The 21,879-nt window shown below is 38.7% G+C and overlaps 1 protein-coding gene across 3 annotated transcripts in view; it reads right to left on the bottom strand.

The window, feature by feature from the left end:
- LOC137667501 (sodium channel protein type 2 subunit alpha-like) overlaps positions 1–21,879 on the bottom strand; it is an 83,655-nt gene that overhangs the window by 37,023 nt on the left and 24,753 nt on the right. For 2 of the 3 annotated variants that reach the window (XM_068408315.1, XM_068408316.1), the window contains exons 1-9: positions 13,682–13,766; positions 12,669–12,797; positions 12,133–12,224; positions 10,834–11,070; positions 5,927–5,990; positions 4,551–4,692; positions 3,512–3,718; positions 1,246–1,536; positions 211–591 (exon numbers count right to left, since the gene is read on the bottom strand). In XM_068408315.1, the coding sequence (XP_068264416.1) occupies positions 211–591; positions 1,246–1,536; positions 3,512–3,718; positions 4,551–4,692; positions 5,927–5,990; positions 10,834–11,070; positions 12,133–12,224; positions 12,669–12,797; positions 13,682–13,761 (1,623 nt within the window). In that variant the 5' untranslated portion in view covers positions 13,762–13,766. Of the gene's footprint in view, positions 1–210; positions 592–1,245; positions 1,537–3,511; positions 3,719–4,550; positions 4,693–5,926; positions 5,991–10,833; positions 11,071–12,132; positions 12,225–12,668; positions 12,798–13,681; positions 13,772–14,154; positions 14,274–16,513; positions 16,838–21,879 lie in introns of those variants that run through there. The other variant, XM_068408319.1, reaches the window with a different exon arrangement.

The raw sequence follows: 21,879 nt of genomic DNA, 5'->3' as shown, positions 1-21,879 counted from the left end.
TATATAAAAATGTGCTACTTTGTTGTCTTTCATTTTCATGCTTCAGCCTCCCACTTTTGAGTGATCACTGTAAACCCATTTCATTACAGTAAGATATACAAAAGCATTCACAACTTCTCAACCATTTTCAAAGCATTTCATCCCATAAAACCATTGTCTGGTGCCATAAAGAAAAGTCATGAAACCTGGAGTAATTTAAAACTTTCTTACATTGTCATCAGTTGTCGCTTTATCTATTATCACCTCTGGTAGAAACTGTCCAGTAGGTGACAACAGACTTGGTGGTCCATCCACTAAGGAAACCACCCCATTGCAATCCACAGTGCTGTGCATCTTCCCATTCACTGGAAAAACTGTCAGCCTTCTTGACGATCTACTGGCCTGACTAATGTTACTACTGCGCCGTTCACCGTGTCTACGCGGCAAAAAGAGAGAACCTCTTCTGCTCCCATTATCCTCAAAAGTGCTGTGCTCATCATCAGCAAAGTCATTTTCAGATGCTATCTCTCTTCCATATTCTCTAAAACTGAAAAGACTTGTTCTGCTACTACGTCTGGGAGAAAACAGGGAGCCACGAACACTCAATAAAGACTGCAAAGGAAACAAACAAAATGAACAGCTGAAGATTTTAAATATACAAAATGCATGTCTAGGTATTAAAAAAATAATAATTTATATTCCCCAGGAATCTGTCAGTATTATTTTTAATACAGTGCCTTAGCTAGATTTCAGACACATACACTAGAGATGAGAGTAATCTGAATCAGTAAATTTATAATATACCTAAAAAAGTTATTGGAGAAAAAAAAAACGAACATGCATAAGGCCACAGTAGTTTCCATTTCTGTATTAAAGTGAAAAATCAGGAGTTCTAGAAATTCAAATGAACTAAGCAGATCATGCATTACGTTAAAAGATATCAATAACCTCAGTCTTCTACACTGATACATTATACTTAAATTTTCCTTTTATGAATTAAAAAGGGATTTATCTTTCATACTAACTAGAAAAATGCAACACTGCTGTGCATGTTAAGACCCCTCAGATCCTAAACAATAAAATAAGAGAGTTCAAAACAATTCTTTAGGTCCACTCTAGAAAATAATGCCAACTGTAAGTCAGTATTTAAAATAAGCAACATTATTTTTCCTTAGTTGTATTACTTTGCAAAGTTGCAGCAAAGTTTGTTGGATATTACAGTTATCTTACAAACCCGGAAAATGACAACTGCCCTATTCACAGTACCTGGTGGGGTGATGTGAACGGCTTCCCATAAGCAAGTCTGTTGCCATTGAAAGAAAAACGGAAACCTTTCCTTCTGATACTGCCATCTGATTCAGATTTTGGAAGCTTTTCATCCTTCATGTCATCCTCTTCTCCAGAGAGTTCCCTCTGCCTTCTTTTCTTCCTTCTATTTCTCCTCTCTTTGGCACTTTTTGAGCTAAGCTTCGATGCTTCTGAAGAACTATCTGAGGGTCCACCCATCCCACTTTCACCGCTGTACTCTGTCATCTCTGCTGCAGCTGCTGCTATTGCCTGCCACAGCAATTATTTAATGTGATACTTTACAAATCACAGCATTTTTTAAAGAAAGCTATAGTCCTTATTCCTAAGATTTATATCAAATTACCTCTAGAAATGTGACAAAAGCCTAGATGAATTTGTGCAAAACTTCAAATGGACTTCTGTAATACGAGTTAAAATGAAACTGCAGTTATGAAAGTTGCTGTTCGAATGGAGTTCTACTTTGCATCTATATCATGGAGTCAGCCTGCACTGTGTACAGCATTCTGCTACAAATTTCGTTAGAAAATACTTGAAAATTAATAAATGTATTAATTAGAGTGAATGCAATTGCAAACAAAAGAGCCAGAGTCATACTTCAGTCTCCTCCTAGACAAACTGGCTGCCCAGGGCTTGGATGGGTGGACTCTTCAATGGGTTAAAAACTGGCTGGATGGCCGAGCCCAGAGAGTGGTGGTGAATGGGGCAAAGTCCAACTGGCGGCCGGTCACTAGCGGTGTTCCCCAGGGCTCAGTTCTGGGGCCGGTGCTGTTCAATATCTTTATAGATGATCTAGACGTAGGGATTGAGTGCACCCTCAGCAAATTTGCAGACGACCCAAGCTGGGTGGGAGTGTCGATCTGCTGGAGGGTAGGAAGGCCCTACAGAGGGATCTGGACAGGTTAGATAGATGGGCTGAGACCAACAGCATGAGGTTCAACAAGAACAAGTGCCGGGTCTTACACTTCGGCCACAACAACCCCATGCAGCTCTACAGGCTGGGGGAAGAGGGGTTAGAAAGCGGCCCGGTGGAAAGAGACCTGGGGGTGCTGATCGACAGACGGCTAAACATGAGCCAGCAATGTGCCCAGGTGGCCAAGAAGGCCAATGGCATCCTGGCCTCTATTAAGAATAGTGTAGCCAGCCTGTCTAGGGAAGTGATCGCCCCTCTGTACTCGGCACTGGTGAGGCCGTACCTTGAATACTGGGCCCCGCAGTAGTTCTGGGCCCCGCACCTCAAGAAAGATGTTGAGGTGTTGGAGCGAGTCCAGAGGAGGGCGACCAAGCTGGTGAAGGGTCTGGAGGGTCTGACCTACGAGGAACAGCTGAGGGAGCTGGGGTTGTTTAGCCTGAAGAAGAGGAGGCTCAGAGGTGACCTTATTGCAGTCTACAACTACCTGAAGGGAGGTTGTAGTGGAGTGGGAGTTGGCCTCTTCTCTCAGGCAGCTAGCGATAGGACAAGAGGATATAGCCTCAAGCTTCACCAGGGGAGGTTCAGGCTGGACATTAGGAAGCATTTCTTCACAGAAAGGGTCATTAGACATTGGAATAGGCTGCCCAGGGAGCTAGTGGAGTCACCATCCCTGGATGTGTTTAAGGAAAGACTGGCCATGGCACTTAGTGCCATAGTCTAGTTGACATGGTGGTGCCAGGGCAATGGTTGGACTCTATGATCCCAGAGGTCTCTTCCAACCTGATTGATTCTGTGTGATTCTGTAATGTAGTAAACTAATTTTAACTGTTACTGTATGTAACAGCTTCCTTAAGCTGCTCTTAGGAAAAAACTTTGGGGTACTACTTCCAGTCTTTGATTCACTGGTGATAACACAAGTAGCAAAAATTAGTCAGAAATTTATGGATAAAAATATTTTAAACTCTAATCAACGCTTGACAAATATTTCATAAGTATTGCAATTATTTCTAAGCTAAGAATTTGGAAAATCATCATGACAGGTTATTAGATACTACCCCTAGATAAGACATATTTATTTAAAAACTATTATTCTGATTTGAGGAGTACTTTTTGTTCTCAGCTCAGAAATTCATTAATGCTTTAGACATGATACATTTAAAAAGCAATAAAAAGCCATAGAGAAAGCAGTCTAAAGTACTTGAGAGGTATGTAAAAGAATGGCTTTTTTTAATATGTTAATTTAATTATTATTTTGTTTTGAACAAATTGCATGCAAAGGAATATACTAAATCTCAAACGCTTGTCAGAAAATACCTGCGCTTCTTCTTGCTGCTTCCTCAGCTGTTCAAGCATCTGCTGCAAGTCTGCCTCCCTCTGTTCTGCTTCAACCATAGTTGCTTGATTTTGTTCTTCATAGGCCATGGCAACCACAGCCAAAATCAAGTTAATCAAATAGAAGGAACCCAGAAAAATGACCAGAACAAAAAATACCATGTATGTTTTGCCAACAGCTCGTAGCGTCTATAGGAGAAGAGGAGAAATGACCCATTTGGTGAAGACATGTATCAGTTCTGCAGTTCATAAGCATTTACTGAATTTGAAAAGCACAACACTATTATGGAGTCATACAAGCTTTCTGAATTATCATGTAATTAAAATAAAGGGAGCATTCATGTATGCGAAAAAAACATGTTTAAGGATCATGCTGCTTTGAGACAAAACTCTCTTAATGCCTAATAATCTTGAAAAGGATGCGGGATCAGAGTAATTAATGTAAATCACACATCACAGGTTGGTTGCTTAGTACGTTTACCAGGTATTAGCATGCCTTCCCCTTGAAATAACCAAAATAATTAAAGATAGCACAATTGATTAAACAATTAAAAGATAATATTTATTATAATTAATGGATATTCACACACCACATAATGAAAAGCTATGGTAAGAAAAGTAATTTATATCAAGACGTGTGTTCTTAGTTATCAAAAATAGAATTCAAAGTAGAGAAATTAAGATTCAGATTTTGCTGTCACAGTATTTTTACAATTTAAACTCAATATTAAAGTTTTTTGAAAATAAGATCTTATCATGAGGTACAAAATGAAATATACACTGTAAAAATTAATTAAAAGGATCAAAAAAAAACTCATGTGCCTCTTCAGAAATCATGTGAGATTCTGCATTAAGTGTCCATGTCTGCTTAATTCTGCAACTGCATTTGCTTCCTTCCATAAATACTGTTCATTTTCAATTGCTAACAATAGCTAATGGTATGTAATATACATATGAATGGCCTTTCGTGTTCGATTTCAGGCCAGTATGACACTAGCCACAATTTTTACTATACACTCACCAGCTGATAAAGATCTTCCCAGTAGTCCTGAGTCATCAGTCGAAACAGTGACAAGAAAGCCCAACTGAATGTGTCAAAGCTAGTATATCCATAGTTGGGGTTTCTACCAGCTTTCACACAGATAAACTCTTCTGGACATTTACTAGGAGGAAAAAGAAAAAAGAAAAAAAGTAAAGCAATGCATATAAAAAAAATCATATAACACTAAAATTGTTTTTAAATTATTGTACCTTGAGCTTCTAATGAAAGTTCATTAGATCTAATCTGTGAAGGGGGCTGCTATTTGTGGCTTACAACATTTTAAAAATTAGTGAGGAAACGAAAGGAGTGTTCTTTAAAAAAAAGCCAGAAAAGAGCAAACAAGCAAATGAAAATCTTTCTTCCTACCTTCTTTCACCATTATACACAAAATAAAACTTATTCCAGACAGTTTGGTATTACCTCTGCAGATGCTTCTTCAATGGAAACAATATATTTACTTAATACAGAGATTCCATAAGGTGAACACTTCCATGCAAAAAAAAAAAATCAGTATACATATTTTACGCTGAATTTTGCCTGTCAGCAGGGTTGGCATACCAGATTTCTTCATTTCTTCAGGTTTGTGAATTAGTCAAGTCAAATTAACAAATTCTACCAATTCCTCAACAGCAAATAACAGTCATAGTGATAATTTTATCTCCTGAAACAGTACGTATCGGTTTAGTAGGTAATCCAACTTTGATATCAACTGTAGGCACACTACTTCAGTTATGATTCCATTCTTGAAAGGTAGAAGAGGTTCTTGCCTCCAAAAACTCCATAGAAAGACACTATAAAGATTTCTTTTCATATATGTGCATGCATATTAGTTATTGATATATATACACAAAATATTTACAAAAAAAAGATTTAAGTATATCTGTTTTAAAGACATAACCACCCAAAACCAAGTGATGGATTGATGTATCCTTAAAATACAGAATTATGTGATTTTGTTACAAAGAATTGTCACAAAGAGAAAGCAAGACAGTGCCATGCACGCAGTCCACAGACAGAAGATGTCTTCCCAAAAGTTGGTCATAAGTCCCGGCACCCCATGCATATTTTAGAGATGAGAAATGGCATGAAACCCGTGATATAGTATGTTAAGTCATTGATAAAGCAATATCTACCTGCTGAAATGGAATTTTCTAGTTACATGAGCTTTTAAAAGAAATCTAGAGCAAAGTATTTTCTCATTTAGCATTTTTACTCATTAAAGTGTTTATTTACCATGAACCATGACTGCATATATTATTGATGGTGAAGTTAGGTAGCTAAATTATCTTTTTAAATTGAGTGATTTTTTTTACAGTTTTTTAGACAGGTAGTATGTAATTTTCAGTGTACCTTACCCTGCATCTGAGCTATTGCCACAAAGCAGAAAATCCTTTCGTCCTTCTAAGCGATAGAAATGACCTAAAGAAAAAATAGGAAGTGACATTATTATAAATGGAAGGAGTCTTCTTTTTTTTTTTGTGAGGATGAACCTACGTTCACGTCATCGTGGTTTGAATGTTCATAATCTTCCATTCATGTTTTCTCAATAATGGGTTCAAATGCTGGCACACCCATACTGGTAAGTAAAGTTGCAAAATAAAAGAATAAAATAAAAACACAATGTAAAAATGAAACCCCAACACAATTATTAGAACAATATAAATTGCATATTCTCTTCTTGAGTTATAGCAAACATAGAATATCCTTCCAAAAACTGCTGTTCAAGAAATGAGAGAAAGAAAGCGCGAAGCTTAAAACTTCTTCTCTTAATCAGTATGTAGATTGTAATCAGACAATTAAAGTCTATCTTATCTAAAATTGAACTATTTACAATGGCTGTCTAACAGTTTTGAAGTCAGAGCAACATTAACCAGCACATCTTGCAACTGAAAATATGAAGGCAGCATTTAAAAGGGAGATGGATGTTCCAATGACAATGTTATAACAGCTGTTGTACTATAAACAACTTTACAGAATTTTTCTTTTCATTATAAGGTGGTAGCCTTCAGAAGTAAAGGAATATATTTTGTTATTAATGATCACCGGAAAGGTGATGGAACAACTTGTCCTTGGTGCTGTCTCTAGGCACATCAAGGATAGGGGGATCATTAGGGGCACTCAGCATGGCTTCACCAACCGGAAGTCATGCTTAACCAACTTGATAGCCTTTTATGAGGATGTTACCCGGTGGATAGATGATGGTAAAGCTGTGGATGTGGTCTATCTCGATTTCAGTAAAGCGTTTGACACGGTCTCCCACAGCATCCTCGCAGCTAAACTGAGGAAGTGTGGTCTGGATGATCAGGTAGTGAGGTGGATTGTGAACTGGCTGAAGGAAAGAAGCCAGAGAGTGGTGGTCAATGGGACAGAGTCCAGTTGGAGGCCTGTGTCTAGCGGAGTCCCTCAAGGGTCGGTACTGGGACCAGTTCTATTCAATATATTCATTAATGACTTGGATGAGGGAATAGAGTGCACTGTCAGCAAGTTCGCTGATGACACAAAGCTGGGAGGAGTGGCTGACGCGCCGGAAGGCTGCGCAGCCATTCAGAGAGACCTGGACAGGGTGGAGAGTTGGGCAGGGAGAAATTTAATGAAATATAACAAGGGCAAGTGTAGAGTCCTGCATCTGGGCAAGAACAACCCCATGTACCAGTACAAGTTGGGGACAGACCTGTTGGAGACCAGCGTAGGGGAAAGGGACCTGGGGGTCCTAGTGGACAACAGGATGACCATGAGCCAGCAGTGTGCCCTTGTGGCCAAGAAGGCCAATGGCATCCTGGGGTGTATTAGAAGGGGTGTGGTCAGCAGGTCGAGAGAGGTTCTCCTCCCCCTCTACTCTGCCCTGCTGAGGCCGCATCTGGAGTATTGTGTCCAGTTCTGGGCCCCTCAGTTCAAGAAGGACAGGGAACTGCTAGAGAGAGTCCAGCGCAGAGCCACAAAGATGATTAAGGGAGTGGAACATCTCCCTTATGAGGAGAGGCTGAGGGAGCTGGGTCTCTTTAGCTTGGAGAAGAGGAGACTGAGGGGTGACCTCATTAATGTTTATAAATTATGTGTCATGAGGGCAAGTGTCATGAGGATGGAGCCAGGCTCTTCTCAGTGACATCCCTTGACAGGACAAGGGGCAATGGGTGCAAGCTGGAACACAGGAGGTTCCGCATAAATAAGAGGAAAAACTTCTTTACGGTGAGGGTGACCGAACACTGGAACAGGCTGCCCAGAGAGGTGGTGGAGTCTCCTTCTCTGGAGACATTCAAAACCCGCCTGGACGTGTTCCTGTGTGATATGGTCTAGGCAATCCTACTCCGGCAGGGGGATTGGACTAGATGATCTTTCGAGGTCCCTTCCAATCCCTAACATTCTGTGATTCTGTGATTAGCAACTGTGCTGTCCTTCCAAAAAAAAAAAAAAAAAAGAAAAAAGAATACAGATAGAAAGATGATAAAAAATTGGGGAAGAAGTTGATGTAAGTGAGGGCAGACCCCATTCAGAGGGACCTAGGCAGGCTGGAGGAAAGGGCTGACAGGAGACACAGAAAATTCAGCAAATACAAATGCAGAGTTGTGTACCTGGGAAGGAGGAGCCCCTTGCCATGATACAGGCTGGGAGCTGACTGGCTGGGGAGGAGTTCTGCAGAAAAGGCACTGGGGGCCTTGGCGAACAGGCAGCAAGGTGGAGGTGAGCCAGCAGTGTGCTCTGGCAGCCAAGAAGGGCAACAGCCTCCTGGGCTGCATGAACAGAAGCACAACGAGCAGAGCGAGGGAAGTGACTGTCCTTCTCAGCTCAGCACTCATTACAATGTACCTAGAATATTGTGTCCAGGTTTGGCCCCCTCAATGCAAGAAAGACATTGATAAAGTGGAGCAAGTTCAGCAGGTCACCATTGTCATGAGGGGTCTGGAGCATTCGCCCTGTGAGGATGAGCTGAGGGACCTGACATTGTTCAACCTGGAGAAGAGGAGGCTGTGGGGGGAGTTGGTAGAAAGTATCCAGCAACTACAAGGAGGTTATCAAAGCGACAGAGACAGGTTCTTTTCACTAGTGCGTGGCAAGAGAATGACAGACAAAGGGCATAATTTGAAACAAGAGCAGTTCTGAGTGGTTATAAGGAGAAACTTTTCACCACAAGGATAGTCAGGCACTAAGATCTGGAGAACAGAGATCTGGAAAAAACCTCTTATCCCAACTAAACTAATCTTCTGTCATCCTCAATGAATATCCTCAATGTATCTTTCAAGCTAACAAATGGCTCTGGTTTTCACAGGGTAAAACACTTATTGTAGTATTTAAATAGAAACAGCCCACAGGATGAAGCATATATGAAGACAGGAGGATTCTAAACTGAACACTTAAAATCAAATCTAGTGATGCCAAAATCGTACCATTCAAGAACAGTACTTATACAATGTTAGAAAAATTATAATCTTATTACTTCCATAATATCTTTAGAGCTGGCCAAAACTCTAAATGTTCAGATACTGATCTAAATGCCAGGTGCCAATACTTTGACATGTGGATCCAAGATCTCTGCATATCTCTTCAAAAAGTGAATCTGGCCTTATCCTTAATAAATTAAAAAACACAGATGTTACGAAAAGCCACTAGAGGGTATCACGCTCAGTCACAGCTGACTAACATATGATGCACTGAAATAAATATTAGGAGGACCCACAACTGAGCCCAGTGAAATTATAATGCAACTGACACATACAAATGATTAAGAACAGGTTATATGAGAAAGGAAGAATACAAACACAACTAGATGGAACTGCCTTGCCTGCATCAGCACTCTGTAGAGACTCCCAGCAAAGTCAACAGTTGTAGCATAGGAAGCAACTGACGTTCTGGAAGATTTTAGTTCTGTCTTTAGTTTTAGATTGCTGCTTAGTGGGAAATGGACATAGAGAATCTATATACGGTATTTGAAGAGAGAATTCACAAGTGTTTTACAGCATATAAGCTATCACTCAAAATTGCCCACAAAGCTGAAAATGGAGTGGTGGTAGTGGTATTTATCGTGACCCTTCTTAGGCAAATAAGCTAGCTAAAATGATATATTGCACAGAAAATATAAATACAGTCACAGAATTTCCAGTTCTTTAACAATTCAGAAGTATAAAAAGAAAATCTGAAAATACAGAAAACAGCAGAGAACTTTAAGGTCCATTTTTAAGTAAGGAAGAAAATGTGACTCATCAAAACTCAGCCTATAACAGCTGTGTTTTCTTTTACTTTTGGGTCAGTGAGGAGAAAAGCTAGCATCCATTATTCTACCAATTTCTTTTTACTCAAATACACTACTTTTAATTACTGAACAATACTCTGTAAATCCACTTCCAGCACAACCATAAACATGAATCAAATTTTTGGCAATTAAAAGTTGTTAACTTTTGGCAATTAAAAGTTTTCACCACTTCAGTCTACAGAGATTAACACTGTCGAAAAACATCTGGATAAAGATGTCTTTGTCAGCCCCCTTAGTAACAATAGGTCCTACCATCTCCTTCCCCACCAGAATCTCTACTTGCCTAGTGAGTGCTTTATTTCACAGAAAGCAATTGGTTTCTTACTTCTACCTAATAATTAAAGTACATCTTAACTAGGAAATCTCTGGTATTTATCTAGTGCTTCTCTGTCTTATTTATAACCTAAAGACACAAGGAGAGGCTAAGAGAATTGGTTTTGTTCAGTCTTGAGAAGGCTAAGCTGTGTGGGGGGGGGATCTTCATGCTACCTACAAGTAACTCATGAAAGAGTGTAATGAAGATGGAACCTGACTTTTCTCAGAGGTGCACACTGGAAGGATAAGAGGTGACTAATAAAAGTTTGAGCATGGGAAATTCTGAATTGATATTAAAAAAAGTTACCATGAGGCTGGTCAAACACTTGGAATAGGCTGCCCAGAGAGGCTGTGGTCTCTCAGTCCTTGGAGATATTGAAAACTTGACTGGACGCTGCACTGAGCAGTCTGCTCTAACTGGACATGCAGCTAAGCAGCAGTTGGTCTGGAGAATGGTGGAGATCCTGTCCAACCTGCATGATTCTGTGATTCTAAAACCAAGCTAACCCTATAAATACATTTCTAAGTGCAGCTAGTGGAAAGAACAATCAGGTCAGCATGAGTTTGGGGTGCAAAAGATAAAAATCTCTACTCTTCGTCATCCTATTTAATTGATTTTTATCAGTAGCCTATAGTATGAAACAGTCATCTTGGGTGTGTTTACACACAAAAATTTTAGCACGTTACAACAGTATTTCTTACTTTCATTCTCAATGTATGCTGTCCAATCAAACACTGTACCATTAAAGTACGGAGTTAGGTATTTTTCAAAAGACGTCGAATTTTCTGATGGCCATAATAAGCATTTATTCTTCAAATTGCCCATGAACAGCTGCAGTCCTATTAGTGCAAATACACTCAAGCAAAACACAGTCAAAATCATTACATCTGAGAGCTTCTTCACAGATTGAATTAAGGCTCCAACAATAGTCTTCAAGCCTGCAAACAGAGGCAGATTTTTATTATAATATTAAATATTTTCCTAAGCTAAAATGCAGTGTGAACTACCCCAACACACTATTAAATATCATGCACAGCTTCACAAAAATAGTCTTAAAATATTTTCCAAAGGAAAAAGGTACCAATAAGTCTCATCATTCCTGACAAATTAATTTGAATATGAATGGGAATGAATGGTACACATTCCAAAAGCACCTGCTCTTAAATGAAGTAGTAAGTTTTTATTCATGCTCTCTATACATGTAAACTACATGTAAAGAAAATTGTTCATTTTCTTTTCTTCCTGATGCCTCTGCCTCCAAACCTTTGCCACTGTTCTATTCCAATACACAATATATTGGTTCTATAATGGCAAACAAAACCAGAACACAATTGCATTGCAGTAGAAATTTTAATCATTGCATTCTATTGCATCCTGTTCCACTGGAGGTGGGGTTTGGTGAAGATAGGCATCTTAAGGTAATAAATATATCATGCAATTCCCATGCTACTCTTCATTATCTCATTCCTTTGTCTTTGTCAGGGATTCAACCTTTGCAACAGACTGAAATTTTCAATCCCAAATGTCTTCAATAAATAGAAACATTCATGTTAGTAAGAGAAAAATAAAAAGAATTAATTTTGATCCTTAATGTGGGAGAGAAAATTTGACATGAAATGGAAATATACACAGGCTACGTAATTCAATTTCTCATGCAAGAATGTATTAAACTCTGAGGCTGAGTGTTTTAGAGAATTAGAAAAGGGAATCAAATTGAAGTTAAGACTAAAATGTGGATGTTTCTGTTAAATATTTGAGTTCAGCTTCTGTGGAATTTCAGTCAGCCTCAGTGTTTAACCTCGTTCTCACCTGGAATGACTGATATTGTTTTCAAAGCTCGGAGAACTCTGAATGTTCTCAATGCTGAGACATTGCCCAGGTCCACAAACTCTGTCACATATCTGCAGCGAGGGATTCCACACACAAACACAATGACAGCACACACAAAATTAAACAGAGGTGATGTAGAGAGCCTACCATTTTACACACTTACTTCTTACCTGGGATTACAGAAATAGTTTTCAAAGCTCTCAATACTCTGAAAGTTCGAAGAGCTGAAACATTGCCTAGGTTTACAAATTCTGTTATATACCTGTAGGATTAAATCACAGTTATTCACAATTAAGGTAGAATGTATGCTACTTACCTGGACCTGTAATCCAGACTATTTTTTTTGGAAGGTGCAACTTTAAGTGAAAGACTTGCATTCATATTTTCCTGTTTCAATTAAGTTTTCCCTAAGAAACACACCCTTAAGTATTTCCATTGAATGCAAATTAAAAATGAAATGGATTTCCCTGATTTTATTGTTTAAATACTATTTAAAAATTGATTGTTCAGTGGTAACTTCTCTTTTGTACTGTGGGATAGTCCGCTTATTCTGCTGTGTGCTACATTAGAGTAAAATATTAAAATGGAAAAAGTTGAAACACGATTCAACTGCAACTCATTTTAAATAAGCTAAAATAACCCAAACAAATTATTACAGGTTCAAAAAAAGTTCTGATATTTTACTTAAAAAAAATTACATACTTACGCAAAGGAAATGACAACAAAATCAAGCCAGTTCCAGGGGTCACGAAGGCAAGTAAAATCATTTATACAGAAGCCTCTTGCAAGGATTTTTACCAGAAATTCAAAAGTATAAATTCCAGTGAAAGTGTACCTATGGGAAAACATCCAAGCAAAAGTTAAAGATTGTTGTTCAGTGATACAACATCACAAGCCTAAAGGAAAACCACACAAAACCAGTGATTAGTACATGCCCTGGAACAGCACTTACAAACTCACATAAACTATGACTGTTTTCCCACCATTCTTCCACAAGGTAACTGGATTTATTTATTTTATCTGAAACCTATTTTTGCCATTTCTGGCACATAAGATTTTGACATTTCAGTTCAAATAATAATAATAATCATGACTAACATGAAGAAAATTTTTTTTCTCAAATAATTTCAGCATAGTTGCCACATCAGAAATAAAATTAATGGTTAAGTAAAACCTACTAAAGTTACTTGACGGTTGACTAGGTAGACTTGAGAATCTCAAACAATAATTCCCTGCAGAGGTATGGTCTTTAAAGAGGGTGTGCGTCCCATTTTTAGATTTTGTTGCACAAAATGAAGGTGCTTCATAGGGGCTATAAAAAGCATCTTCCACACTGAAAAGCAGCAGTTTCAGGTTGAATGGCTATTTTCTTCCTTTTTTTTCCCCCCCCTTTTTTTTTCTTTTTTTTTTCATAAAAATGCTAAAGGAACAGCTTAAGGGAAAATGCATAAAAATATTAGTTGCACAAACATTCTGAATAAAAGTATTAATCTGAGTTTTGTTCAGAGAAAAAGGTTAACAATATCACAGCTTTTTTCCTTCCTAAACCTTACAGGTCTGTGCTGCTTTGAGTTGCAGCTAGGACCAAACTCCAGGCGAGAAAAAGGAGAATACTAGTATTACATACTAGGGTAAGTAAAACTACATGGTCTAGCTCTTAATCTAACTTTTCATTTTTAAACCACTTAACAAATTATTATCTAATTTAAGTATACTTACTCTACATTCTTTGTCCAGTCTGGAAGGTTACTCCATGTCATAAATACACAGTTTGTCAAAATAGTGAGCATAATGAGCATGCTGAACCATGTTAACTGTAGTTAAGGAACATATTCTTTTTTTAATGCTGAATTTGCATCCCACAAAACATGCAGATTGTCCAGGCTATAGAATACTGACAACATATATGATACCAAACAGTTAACTATCACTAGCAATGTCATAACTAATGCAAAGATGTTTCACAATAATGATGACTATACCACTAACTCTGTAATCTAGGTATACATGCTGTGCATCTCTTCCTCTGAGTTTAATCCGAGAGTTAAAGTGACAAATCTTAGCTCTGATTCATTTTGAGAGAAAGAATTAAGGGCAGGAACACATTTAAATACTAAACCAAAATATGCAGTGTTATTAAATATTAAAAAAAGACCAGCAATAATATTTAACAAACCACTTGAAAAGGATATGAATGAACCAAAATCTTAATAGCTATTCTTCTAATAATATTGAAAGGAGATAAAAGGTACAAGGCAGGTGTGGCACTGAACCTGAAGATTGTCTTCCCTTTATTCAATACTATAAATGTCTTTTTTTTTTTAAAAAAAAAAAGGGGGGGGGAATAAGAAATTAAGGATACACATTAGCAGCCTTGCCATAAATAGAGGCTGCACTTACACAGATGAAGTAGCCAAATTTATTTTCAGTAAAATTATACAAGCAAATATCAGATTCTAAATTTTCACATGAGCAATGAAAACTGAACACCACGCATTCTTTGTCTCTGTGCTTAAACAAAATCTTCATTTCATCATTTTCCAGAATTATGCAATTACATTAAAAATATAATTTAAAATTCATCATTTTTAACATTAAAAATTAATCCAGCTATATTACTTGTATTTCAGATCATAGCTGGCATTGCAAAACAAAGCACCTAATTAACCATTTTTGGACACTTACGAGCGACTATTTAACCATTTCAGCACTTTAAAACTGCTTCTGAGGTGAGACATCCTTGGCTTTTAAAGGCTTTACTATTGCCTGTGCAGTCACCACTAGTACCATTTATGCAACCATTTTTGATTTTGACTAGGAGACACAATGAAACTGTCATCTACTGAAATCTTAATTCAATCTACATCTTATGATTATTCTCCCAAAAGGCTAATATCTGGAAATAAGCAGGTTTTAACACTGGATCTTTCTGTTTTCTAATGATATTCTATTGGAAAAGAAATGGATGATTTGACAGTAGTGTTCATGAAGGTGAATCAACAAAAACTAAAATAACTCACATATGATTATTAGTCATCAACATCCTGTACTAGAAAAAAAACACACTGCTTTAACTTAGTTGCCTCTTACAAAGGTAATATAGCTCTCTGGTCACTTACTTACACGCAAGATACTGATCTGTTGATTATAGAGTATGTCATTTCAAGAACCTGTTCTATGTTTTTAATTCAACAAGTATATTGATTTACATAACCAAAAAACCACTCGCTGCTTATTTTGTACTGCCTTTTAAATGTAAACTCAATTTTGCTTTCATTCTGAACATCACTCCACTTCTCATACCTACATAAAAACATTTTTTCTTCGTCTGCACTTGCCAAAGTCATCACCCTTGCTATTTTCTCCTTTTTTAATCATTGTATCTATAAAAGAAATGGAGTCGCATTACAGTTCCTATATATAAATTTAGATTTTGTCTTCAGGTCTATATTGAGCCTATAACATAGACCCACTATTGAAACACAAAGTACACAGTTTTAGTCTTTACACTCAGTCCCATGTGAGAAGTGAATGTGGGGCTACTCACATGACTTATTTTTATACTGTTTTGCTAAACTGATACTAAGCAACAAATCCTCTTCTACATTAAACAAAGTCACAGCATTTATGTAAAATTTCTGGGAAAAACTTTGCATCCATGCAGATGTAAAATAATTCTAAGAGTAACGATGCAGAGACTTTCAAGAACTTCCTTGCTCTGATATATACTATCATATAGGGCATACGTCCTCAAATTGTCCTACAACTGTACTGTCTTCATGTTCTTCAGGACAGTGCAGGGAGGGAATTACTTGCTGGGGAACTGGCATTAAAATCATCCTGATGATTAAAATCATCAGCAAAAATGTAACTAGCCAGAAAAATCAAATCCTCCCCATGAGACTCAGAACAGTTGCAGTTGTCCTAAAGCAAACTCTAGCATAATGAACGCACATCTGTAAGTGACACAAGCTGTTACCAATCCACAGAAATCACATCACATGAAGCTGGCAATATGTGATAATAATTGTTTTTACTTATGTCCCTCCCTAGTAAAAAAATTTAACATTTAACTTTTTGTAAAATTTCTATAAGATTTCAAGGAATGTTTGACAGTTGATCGTTTTGGCAGATGACTGAACCAGCACTTTGTCCAAAGACTACCCTACTGAACTAGATGTCAGGTGCTGTGTTGCCTAGAAACCCTAGGAAGAGAGTAGCCACAGAGGAAGTTTTCGAATGCTTCAGCATTCAATCAGGTCTGAAGAGGTTAAAGGACATCTAATGCAAAATCCACTAACTCAAAATATCATCATAAGGAAACCTTAGACATTAAAAGAAAAGCTCTTTTTAAAAAAAAGGCAACTTAAGCAAAAGAGTTACAGTCATATTTATAGTGTAGTCAAAATGATTAAAATGATATCACATACTGCATAATACTTTCAACCAGGGCTTCTGACTACCTCCACACCAGAGCATTTACCACTTTATAGTTCAACAGGAGTGTACTAATTACACTCTTAATTTTATATTAAATGCTTTAGCACTTACTTTTTTATTGATATAATATGGATCCAGGTCTTCCAGGGGCTCAGACACCATTCCTGGAGGAATTTCACCATAAATAAATGGCAGTATCTTTCCTGCCTCCAAGTCATTACTTGGCTTTGGGTGATTTTCTTCATGACCACCATCATCTTTATGCTCGTCTTTGTCACAATGAGATATTTCATCAGCAATACGTTTTTCAATAGCTGCAAGAGATTCTTTGGTGAAATAGCAGAAGCTGTCAGGTCCTGGCGGTACCAACATTGCCTGTGCCATCTTTTCATTCTGCAAATTTTAAATGCTCTTAGGCTCTTGTGCAAGAAGATCCTAGGAGAACATGAGAAAAAAAGAAACAGAAAATAGAGGACAACAGCAACAAAAATCCTCAAACAACAGCTTTTGGCACAGTCATCTGCGTCTTTTCTAATTCTAAAGCATTGTAGCAAGAAGTATTTGAATTAATTGTCAGATACTTAATAAAAAATTAGCTACCTTAGCTTTCCTAAAGTAATGACATGGTGTCTTTGTTTGGCCTGCACCAGGGGCTAAATAATAACAGTTTTTCTCTCACCCAGTATCCCTTCTTCAACCAAGGAAGGAAGTTGGGAAAAAGAGGTTAAAATTAAACAGATTTAATAAAATAAAGAAACCAATATCAACAAAAACACAAAACACACAAAAGTATACTTAGCTACAGCGTTGCAGCAGGTTGTTCCAGGAATACCCATCGTTAGGAATGAGAAAAAGGGAAGCCAGAAGAGAGGAGAGCAAAACCAACCTCCCCCCTCTCCCCAGCAAGCCCTCCCTTTTGCAGTGAACTTGATGTTAATGATATAGAATACACCTGTGGGCCAGCCTGGGTCAGCTGCCCTTCATTTAACTGCTAAGGGCCTTGATCAGCATGGCTGGCCACAAACTGAAACAAAATCCCAATGAAACCAGGACACATGGCAAACAGATAGAAGTTATGACGTAAAGAAAAAAAATGAAAGGAGAAAAAAAAAAAAAAAGATCAAATTTGCACACAGGTTGTCAATTGAGGTTAATACAAACCTCACAACAAGAAAAAAGGAAAAACATTCTCGCTTTCCTTAGACTAAACATTAAGTTAAAACACACCTTATTGTGAAAAGGTAAGAAATGTGTTAGCATAGCTATGTACTGCAGTCAACGGTTACAAGTTCTAACACATGGATTTACTCATCAAGTTGGGATAGTACCTTAAAAAAAACTTGCAACTCATATTACAAAAGTAGAAAGAAAAAACATGCCCTATTACTCTTTCATTTCTGATGGCAACACTACTCCATCTGGTGGCTTATAATATGCTTGCTAAATGAATGTTTATATTATACTGTTAGACAGGTACTATCTAAACACATACTATATTTAAAGCCATATGCATAAGCAGAAAGCAATTGGGCTGAAGTTTAATCTTTCCCTTTTTGGGTTTTCTGACTTGCATTTTCCCGATTTTTAATTGTAACTTTGGTGATGCTATGTTCCATAATTAAGGAAGTTATGACAGATGAAGGGGTCTAGGTTTATACAAAAAACACAGCATACTCTCCCCGAAGTTACAGTACCTTCTCTGAGGCCAGATATATTTTCAAAATACCTACAAATAATAAATGGAACAAATGACAACAAACAATAAGTCTTCAATAGATCACTTCTTTCTAAGGTTGTTTTCTACAGTGAAAGCACAGTTAACACCCATGGGCTCAATCCTCAAACCAATTTTATGAACAGAGACAAAATGGAATCCAGTCCTGCTTGCTGACATTGGTAAGTGTTGTCGCCTTTGTCATCCTAGGCTGGCTGCCAGACTCCCAGCCAGCTGCTCTCTCACCCCCCCTCAAAAGGAAGCAGGGTGGGGGAGAATAAAGTGAAAAAGCACATGCATCGAGATAAAGACAGGGAGATGCCTTACCACTTACTGTTATGGGCAAAACAGACTTGACTTGGGGGAAAATAATTTATTGCCAATTAGAATAGATTTGGATGGTGAGAAACAGAGACAAAACCTAAAAGAACTTCCCCCTCCCCTTGCCCCTTTTTTCCAGGCGCAACTTCACTCCTTCGTTCTCAACTCCTAAACCTCCTCCCTCCCTGAGTGGCGTGGGGAGGATGGGAAACGGGAGGGCTGGGTCAGACCACTGCAGTTCCTCTCTGCCTCTCCTTCCTCCTCACATTTTTCGCCTGCTCCAGCATGGGTCCTTCCCACAGGCTGCAGGGCTTCAGAATAAGACTGCTCCAATGTGGGCTCTCCATATGCCACAGTTCCTTCAAGGAACATCCACCTGCTCCAGCACGCTGTCCTCCACAGGCTGCAAGTGTGGATATGTGCTCTGGCATGCTCCACCATGGGCTGCAGGGGAACACCTACTTCACCCCAGCCTGTCCCACAGGCTCAAGGGGAAGCTCTGCTGCAGTGCCTGGAGCCCCTCCTCCCCCCTCCTTCTTCACTGACCTTGCTGTTCACAGGGCTGTTTCTCATACTTTTTTCCTCACAGTGACATGTGGCCTTTTGCCCTTTCTTGGGTGTGTTTTCCCTGCGGCAGCACCAGTGCAGCTGTGCCCTGCGGCGGGTCTGCTGGAGCCGCTGGGTCCAGCATGGGGAGGCCCTGCCTCTCCTCACAGAGGCCGCCCCTGCAGGCCCCCGCCAAAACGGGCGGTGCCACAGGCACGCGGTACAGAGATACCGAGTTCTGGTCAGCGTGCTGTGAGGCCTAATTCCCGAGAGGAAAAAACTTGAAGTAGTGATACAAAAATCGGAGATCTCCAAACCCCCTTGCTTTCTAACTTTCCTCACCGAAGTGGGAAGCTAGGTGCGGCTGGGTAAGGAGTCCGAAAGAAAACTCAATAACACCAGAGTGTGTCATTAAGCAGGCATTCTTTATTGCAGCGCTGGGCAGCACTGGGGATTATCCACCATGAGTGCTCCGACGATTTGGCAGATTTTCAGAGATTATATACCATAAAGTTATACATAGTCATAAGATTCCCAATAACTCATTTGCATAGTCATGAGATTTCCCGGGACTCATTAATATATGTAAATGTCCGTTCCGCATGCGCAGTCGTTTTCTCTGGTGGTCGTCAGGGGTCTTCAGATGAAGGCTTATAGTCTTCCTCGCTGTGTTCGCTAACTGACCCCTGCTTCTGCGCAAACTCAGTCCAGGGATCACGTAGGTCACGTAGGCTGTGTCCTTCAAGGCAGCTGTTGCAACTCCCTTATCTTTAGGTTTCTGTGCCTCTGTTTTCCCAAGGCCAAGTTGTCTGAAGTGAAATACAGCCATCCTAATTAGAAACTATATTTTCAAGGCCCCGTTGTCTGAAGTGAGATATACCCACCTAAATTAAAAAAAAAAGGCTCCCCTTTGTTTATTTATATAACTAGGTTAGTCGAATGTCTAAGGTATTTACAACATCCTCCTTGTTCTTGGGGCCCTCAACCGTTTCATTAGATTTAGATGAGTTGCTCCATTTGTTACAGGCTTCTGTCACCAAAAATGATAGAATTATAGAATCATAGAATCATTTTGGTTGCAAAAGACCTTTAAGATCATCTAGTCCAACCGTTAACCTAGCACTGCCAAGTCCACCTCTCAACCATGTCCTTAAGCACCACATCTACTCATCTTTTAAATACCTCCAGGGATGGTGACTCCACGACTTCCCTAGGCAGCCTGTTCCAATGCCTGAGAATGTCACAGACTGAGCCTGTTCTACTCAGGAGGTGAGAGCTGGCTAAAGACACAATTTTTTTTCCGATCACAGTGTGCACTCAATAGCAGGCATGTGCTGGGAAGGAAAAAAATTGACAACATACTTTTTCGTGAAGTGTAACAGCTACAAAGTCAATTAACACATTACACCACGAATCCCAGAAATCTGCTTCTTCTATGTCAACTTTTAGGTAACTTTTAGGTCAACTTAACATTAGTTGGGGAAATTTTCTATTTTTTAACAATTTTCCAGCAGAAACTAAATTCTCCTGGACACGCAACCTAATGTTACACAAGCCATCTCCTCCTCAAAATAAGCCAGTCAAGGGCATGCACAGACTTTAAACATCTGCTTTTTCAGCTGAGCTACAACAGCTTCTGAGTCCTTAGCAAATACTCTTTACCATGATAAAAGACACAAAAAAAGGGGTCTTTGCACAGGCTAGTAAAGAGATGAGACATATCCTAATAAATAGCTATAGAAAACAGACATTTTTCATATCAGCCACAAGGCACTTTAGGAAAACACAGAAATTATTTTTATCTGGAAGAGAAAGCCTGAGAATGCCAAGTCTTCCCTTGTTTATTAAAAAATGAGTAATTTCATCCGTGCCGCCTTAAAGTGGTTCACCATTCTCAAATGAAAGGCTTGACTGTTTAGCCTTCTCTGGCAAACCTTTCCCAAATCCATAGCACCAGTGACCCAGAAGATCTGCCCAACCACACTTGGACTGAGAACCAGCTTTGTCTCAAAAGGTGCTTTTCCTTCAGAAGCCGGATGACATCTGTGGCTCTAAATACCCAGGGAACATGCACCAGAAAAAAGGGAGGGAGATCTGTCTTACAAGGAAGGACACCAGGATCTTTTCCCGTAAGCTTCATTTTTACCTAAGAGCTGAAGTAAGTCATGCAAGTATTATTTGGTACCCTTAGGTAATTTATTTAGCTTACAAATCTGTTTTTCAGAAATAAAATGGGGGCGGGGGGCAGTGGGGAGGGTATTATCTGCTTCTTTATTTGTAAGCTGAAAATTCACAAAGATTTACTTAGTGCGAGCAGCCATGTCAATTTGATTTTTTTTTTTTTTTTAAGTCAAGGAAAGTTCTTACTAGCAGTGGCTTTTTCCTACACCAAGGTGGTAGCATTATTAAGCTAAATAGTAGGTTTTCCAAAAAAAATCCCATTCCTATATGGTACATTAACCAATACTGTATGTGTTGTAACAGATTCTGAGGACTGCACTTATATAAAATTTGCCATTTCTGTACTGTGTAATGCAAACTACAGTTAATATATATGCAATCAGTCTACATACACTCAGTTATTACCTAGAACGGTTAGATGGTTGCAAAAACTTTTAGAGTCTAGACAAGAGAGCAAGATCTACAGCCATTAGAACAACTTCTATCTTAAAATCAAATAAAACAGGAGCTGTACACAGAGTGCTGCCCTGTTACAGTCATGATACACTTTATGGGTTAAATACGATACAGATTTTTCAGCACATCTACATACCACTGACCAGTCCACCATGCCTATGAACAAGTAGAGGCATACTTGGCAGTCTAAGAAAAACTTATGCAACTTCATGTTTTGATTACTATCTTCAGAAACAAAACAGGCAGAAACAAACATGTA

This window comes from Nyctibius grandis, chromosome 9 (assembly GCF_013368605.1).
Source record: "Nyctibius grandis isolate bNycGra1 chromosome 9, bNycGra1.pri, whole genome shotgun sequence".
NCBI classification, from domain to species: domain Eukaryota; kingdom Metazoa; phylum Chordata; class Aves; order Nyctibiiformes; family Nyctibiidae; genus Nyctibius; species Nyctibius grandis.
The sequence above is the reverse complement of the archived record's forward strand: the minus strand, read 5'-3'. Positions and strand labels throughout refer to the sequence as shown.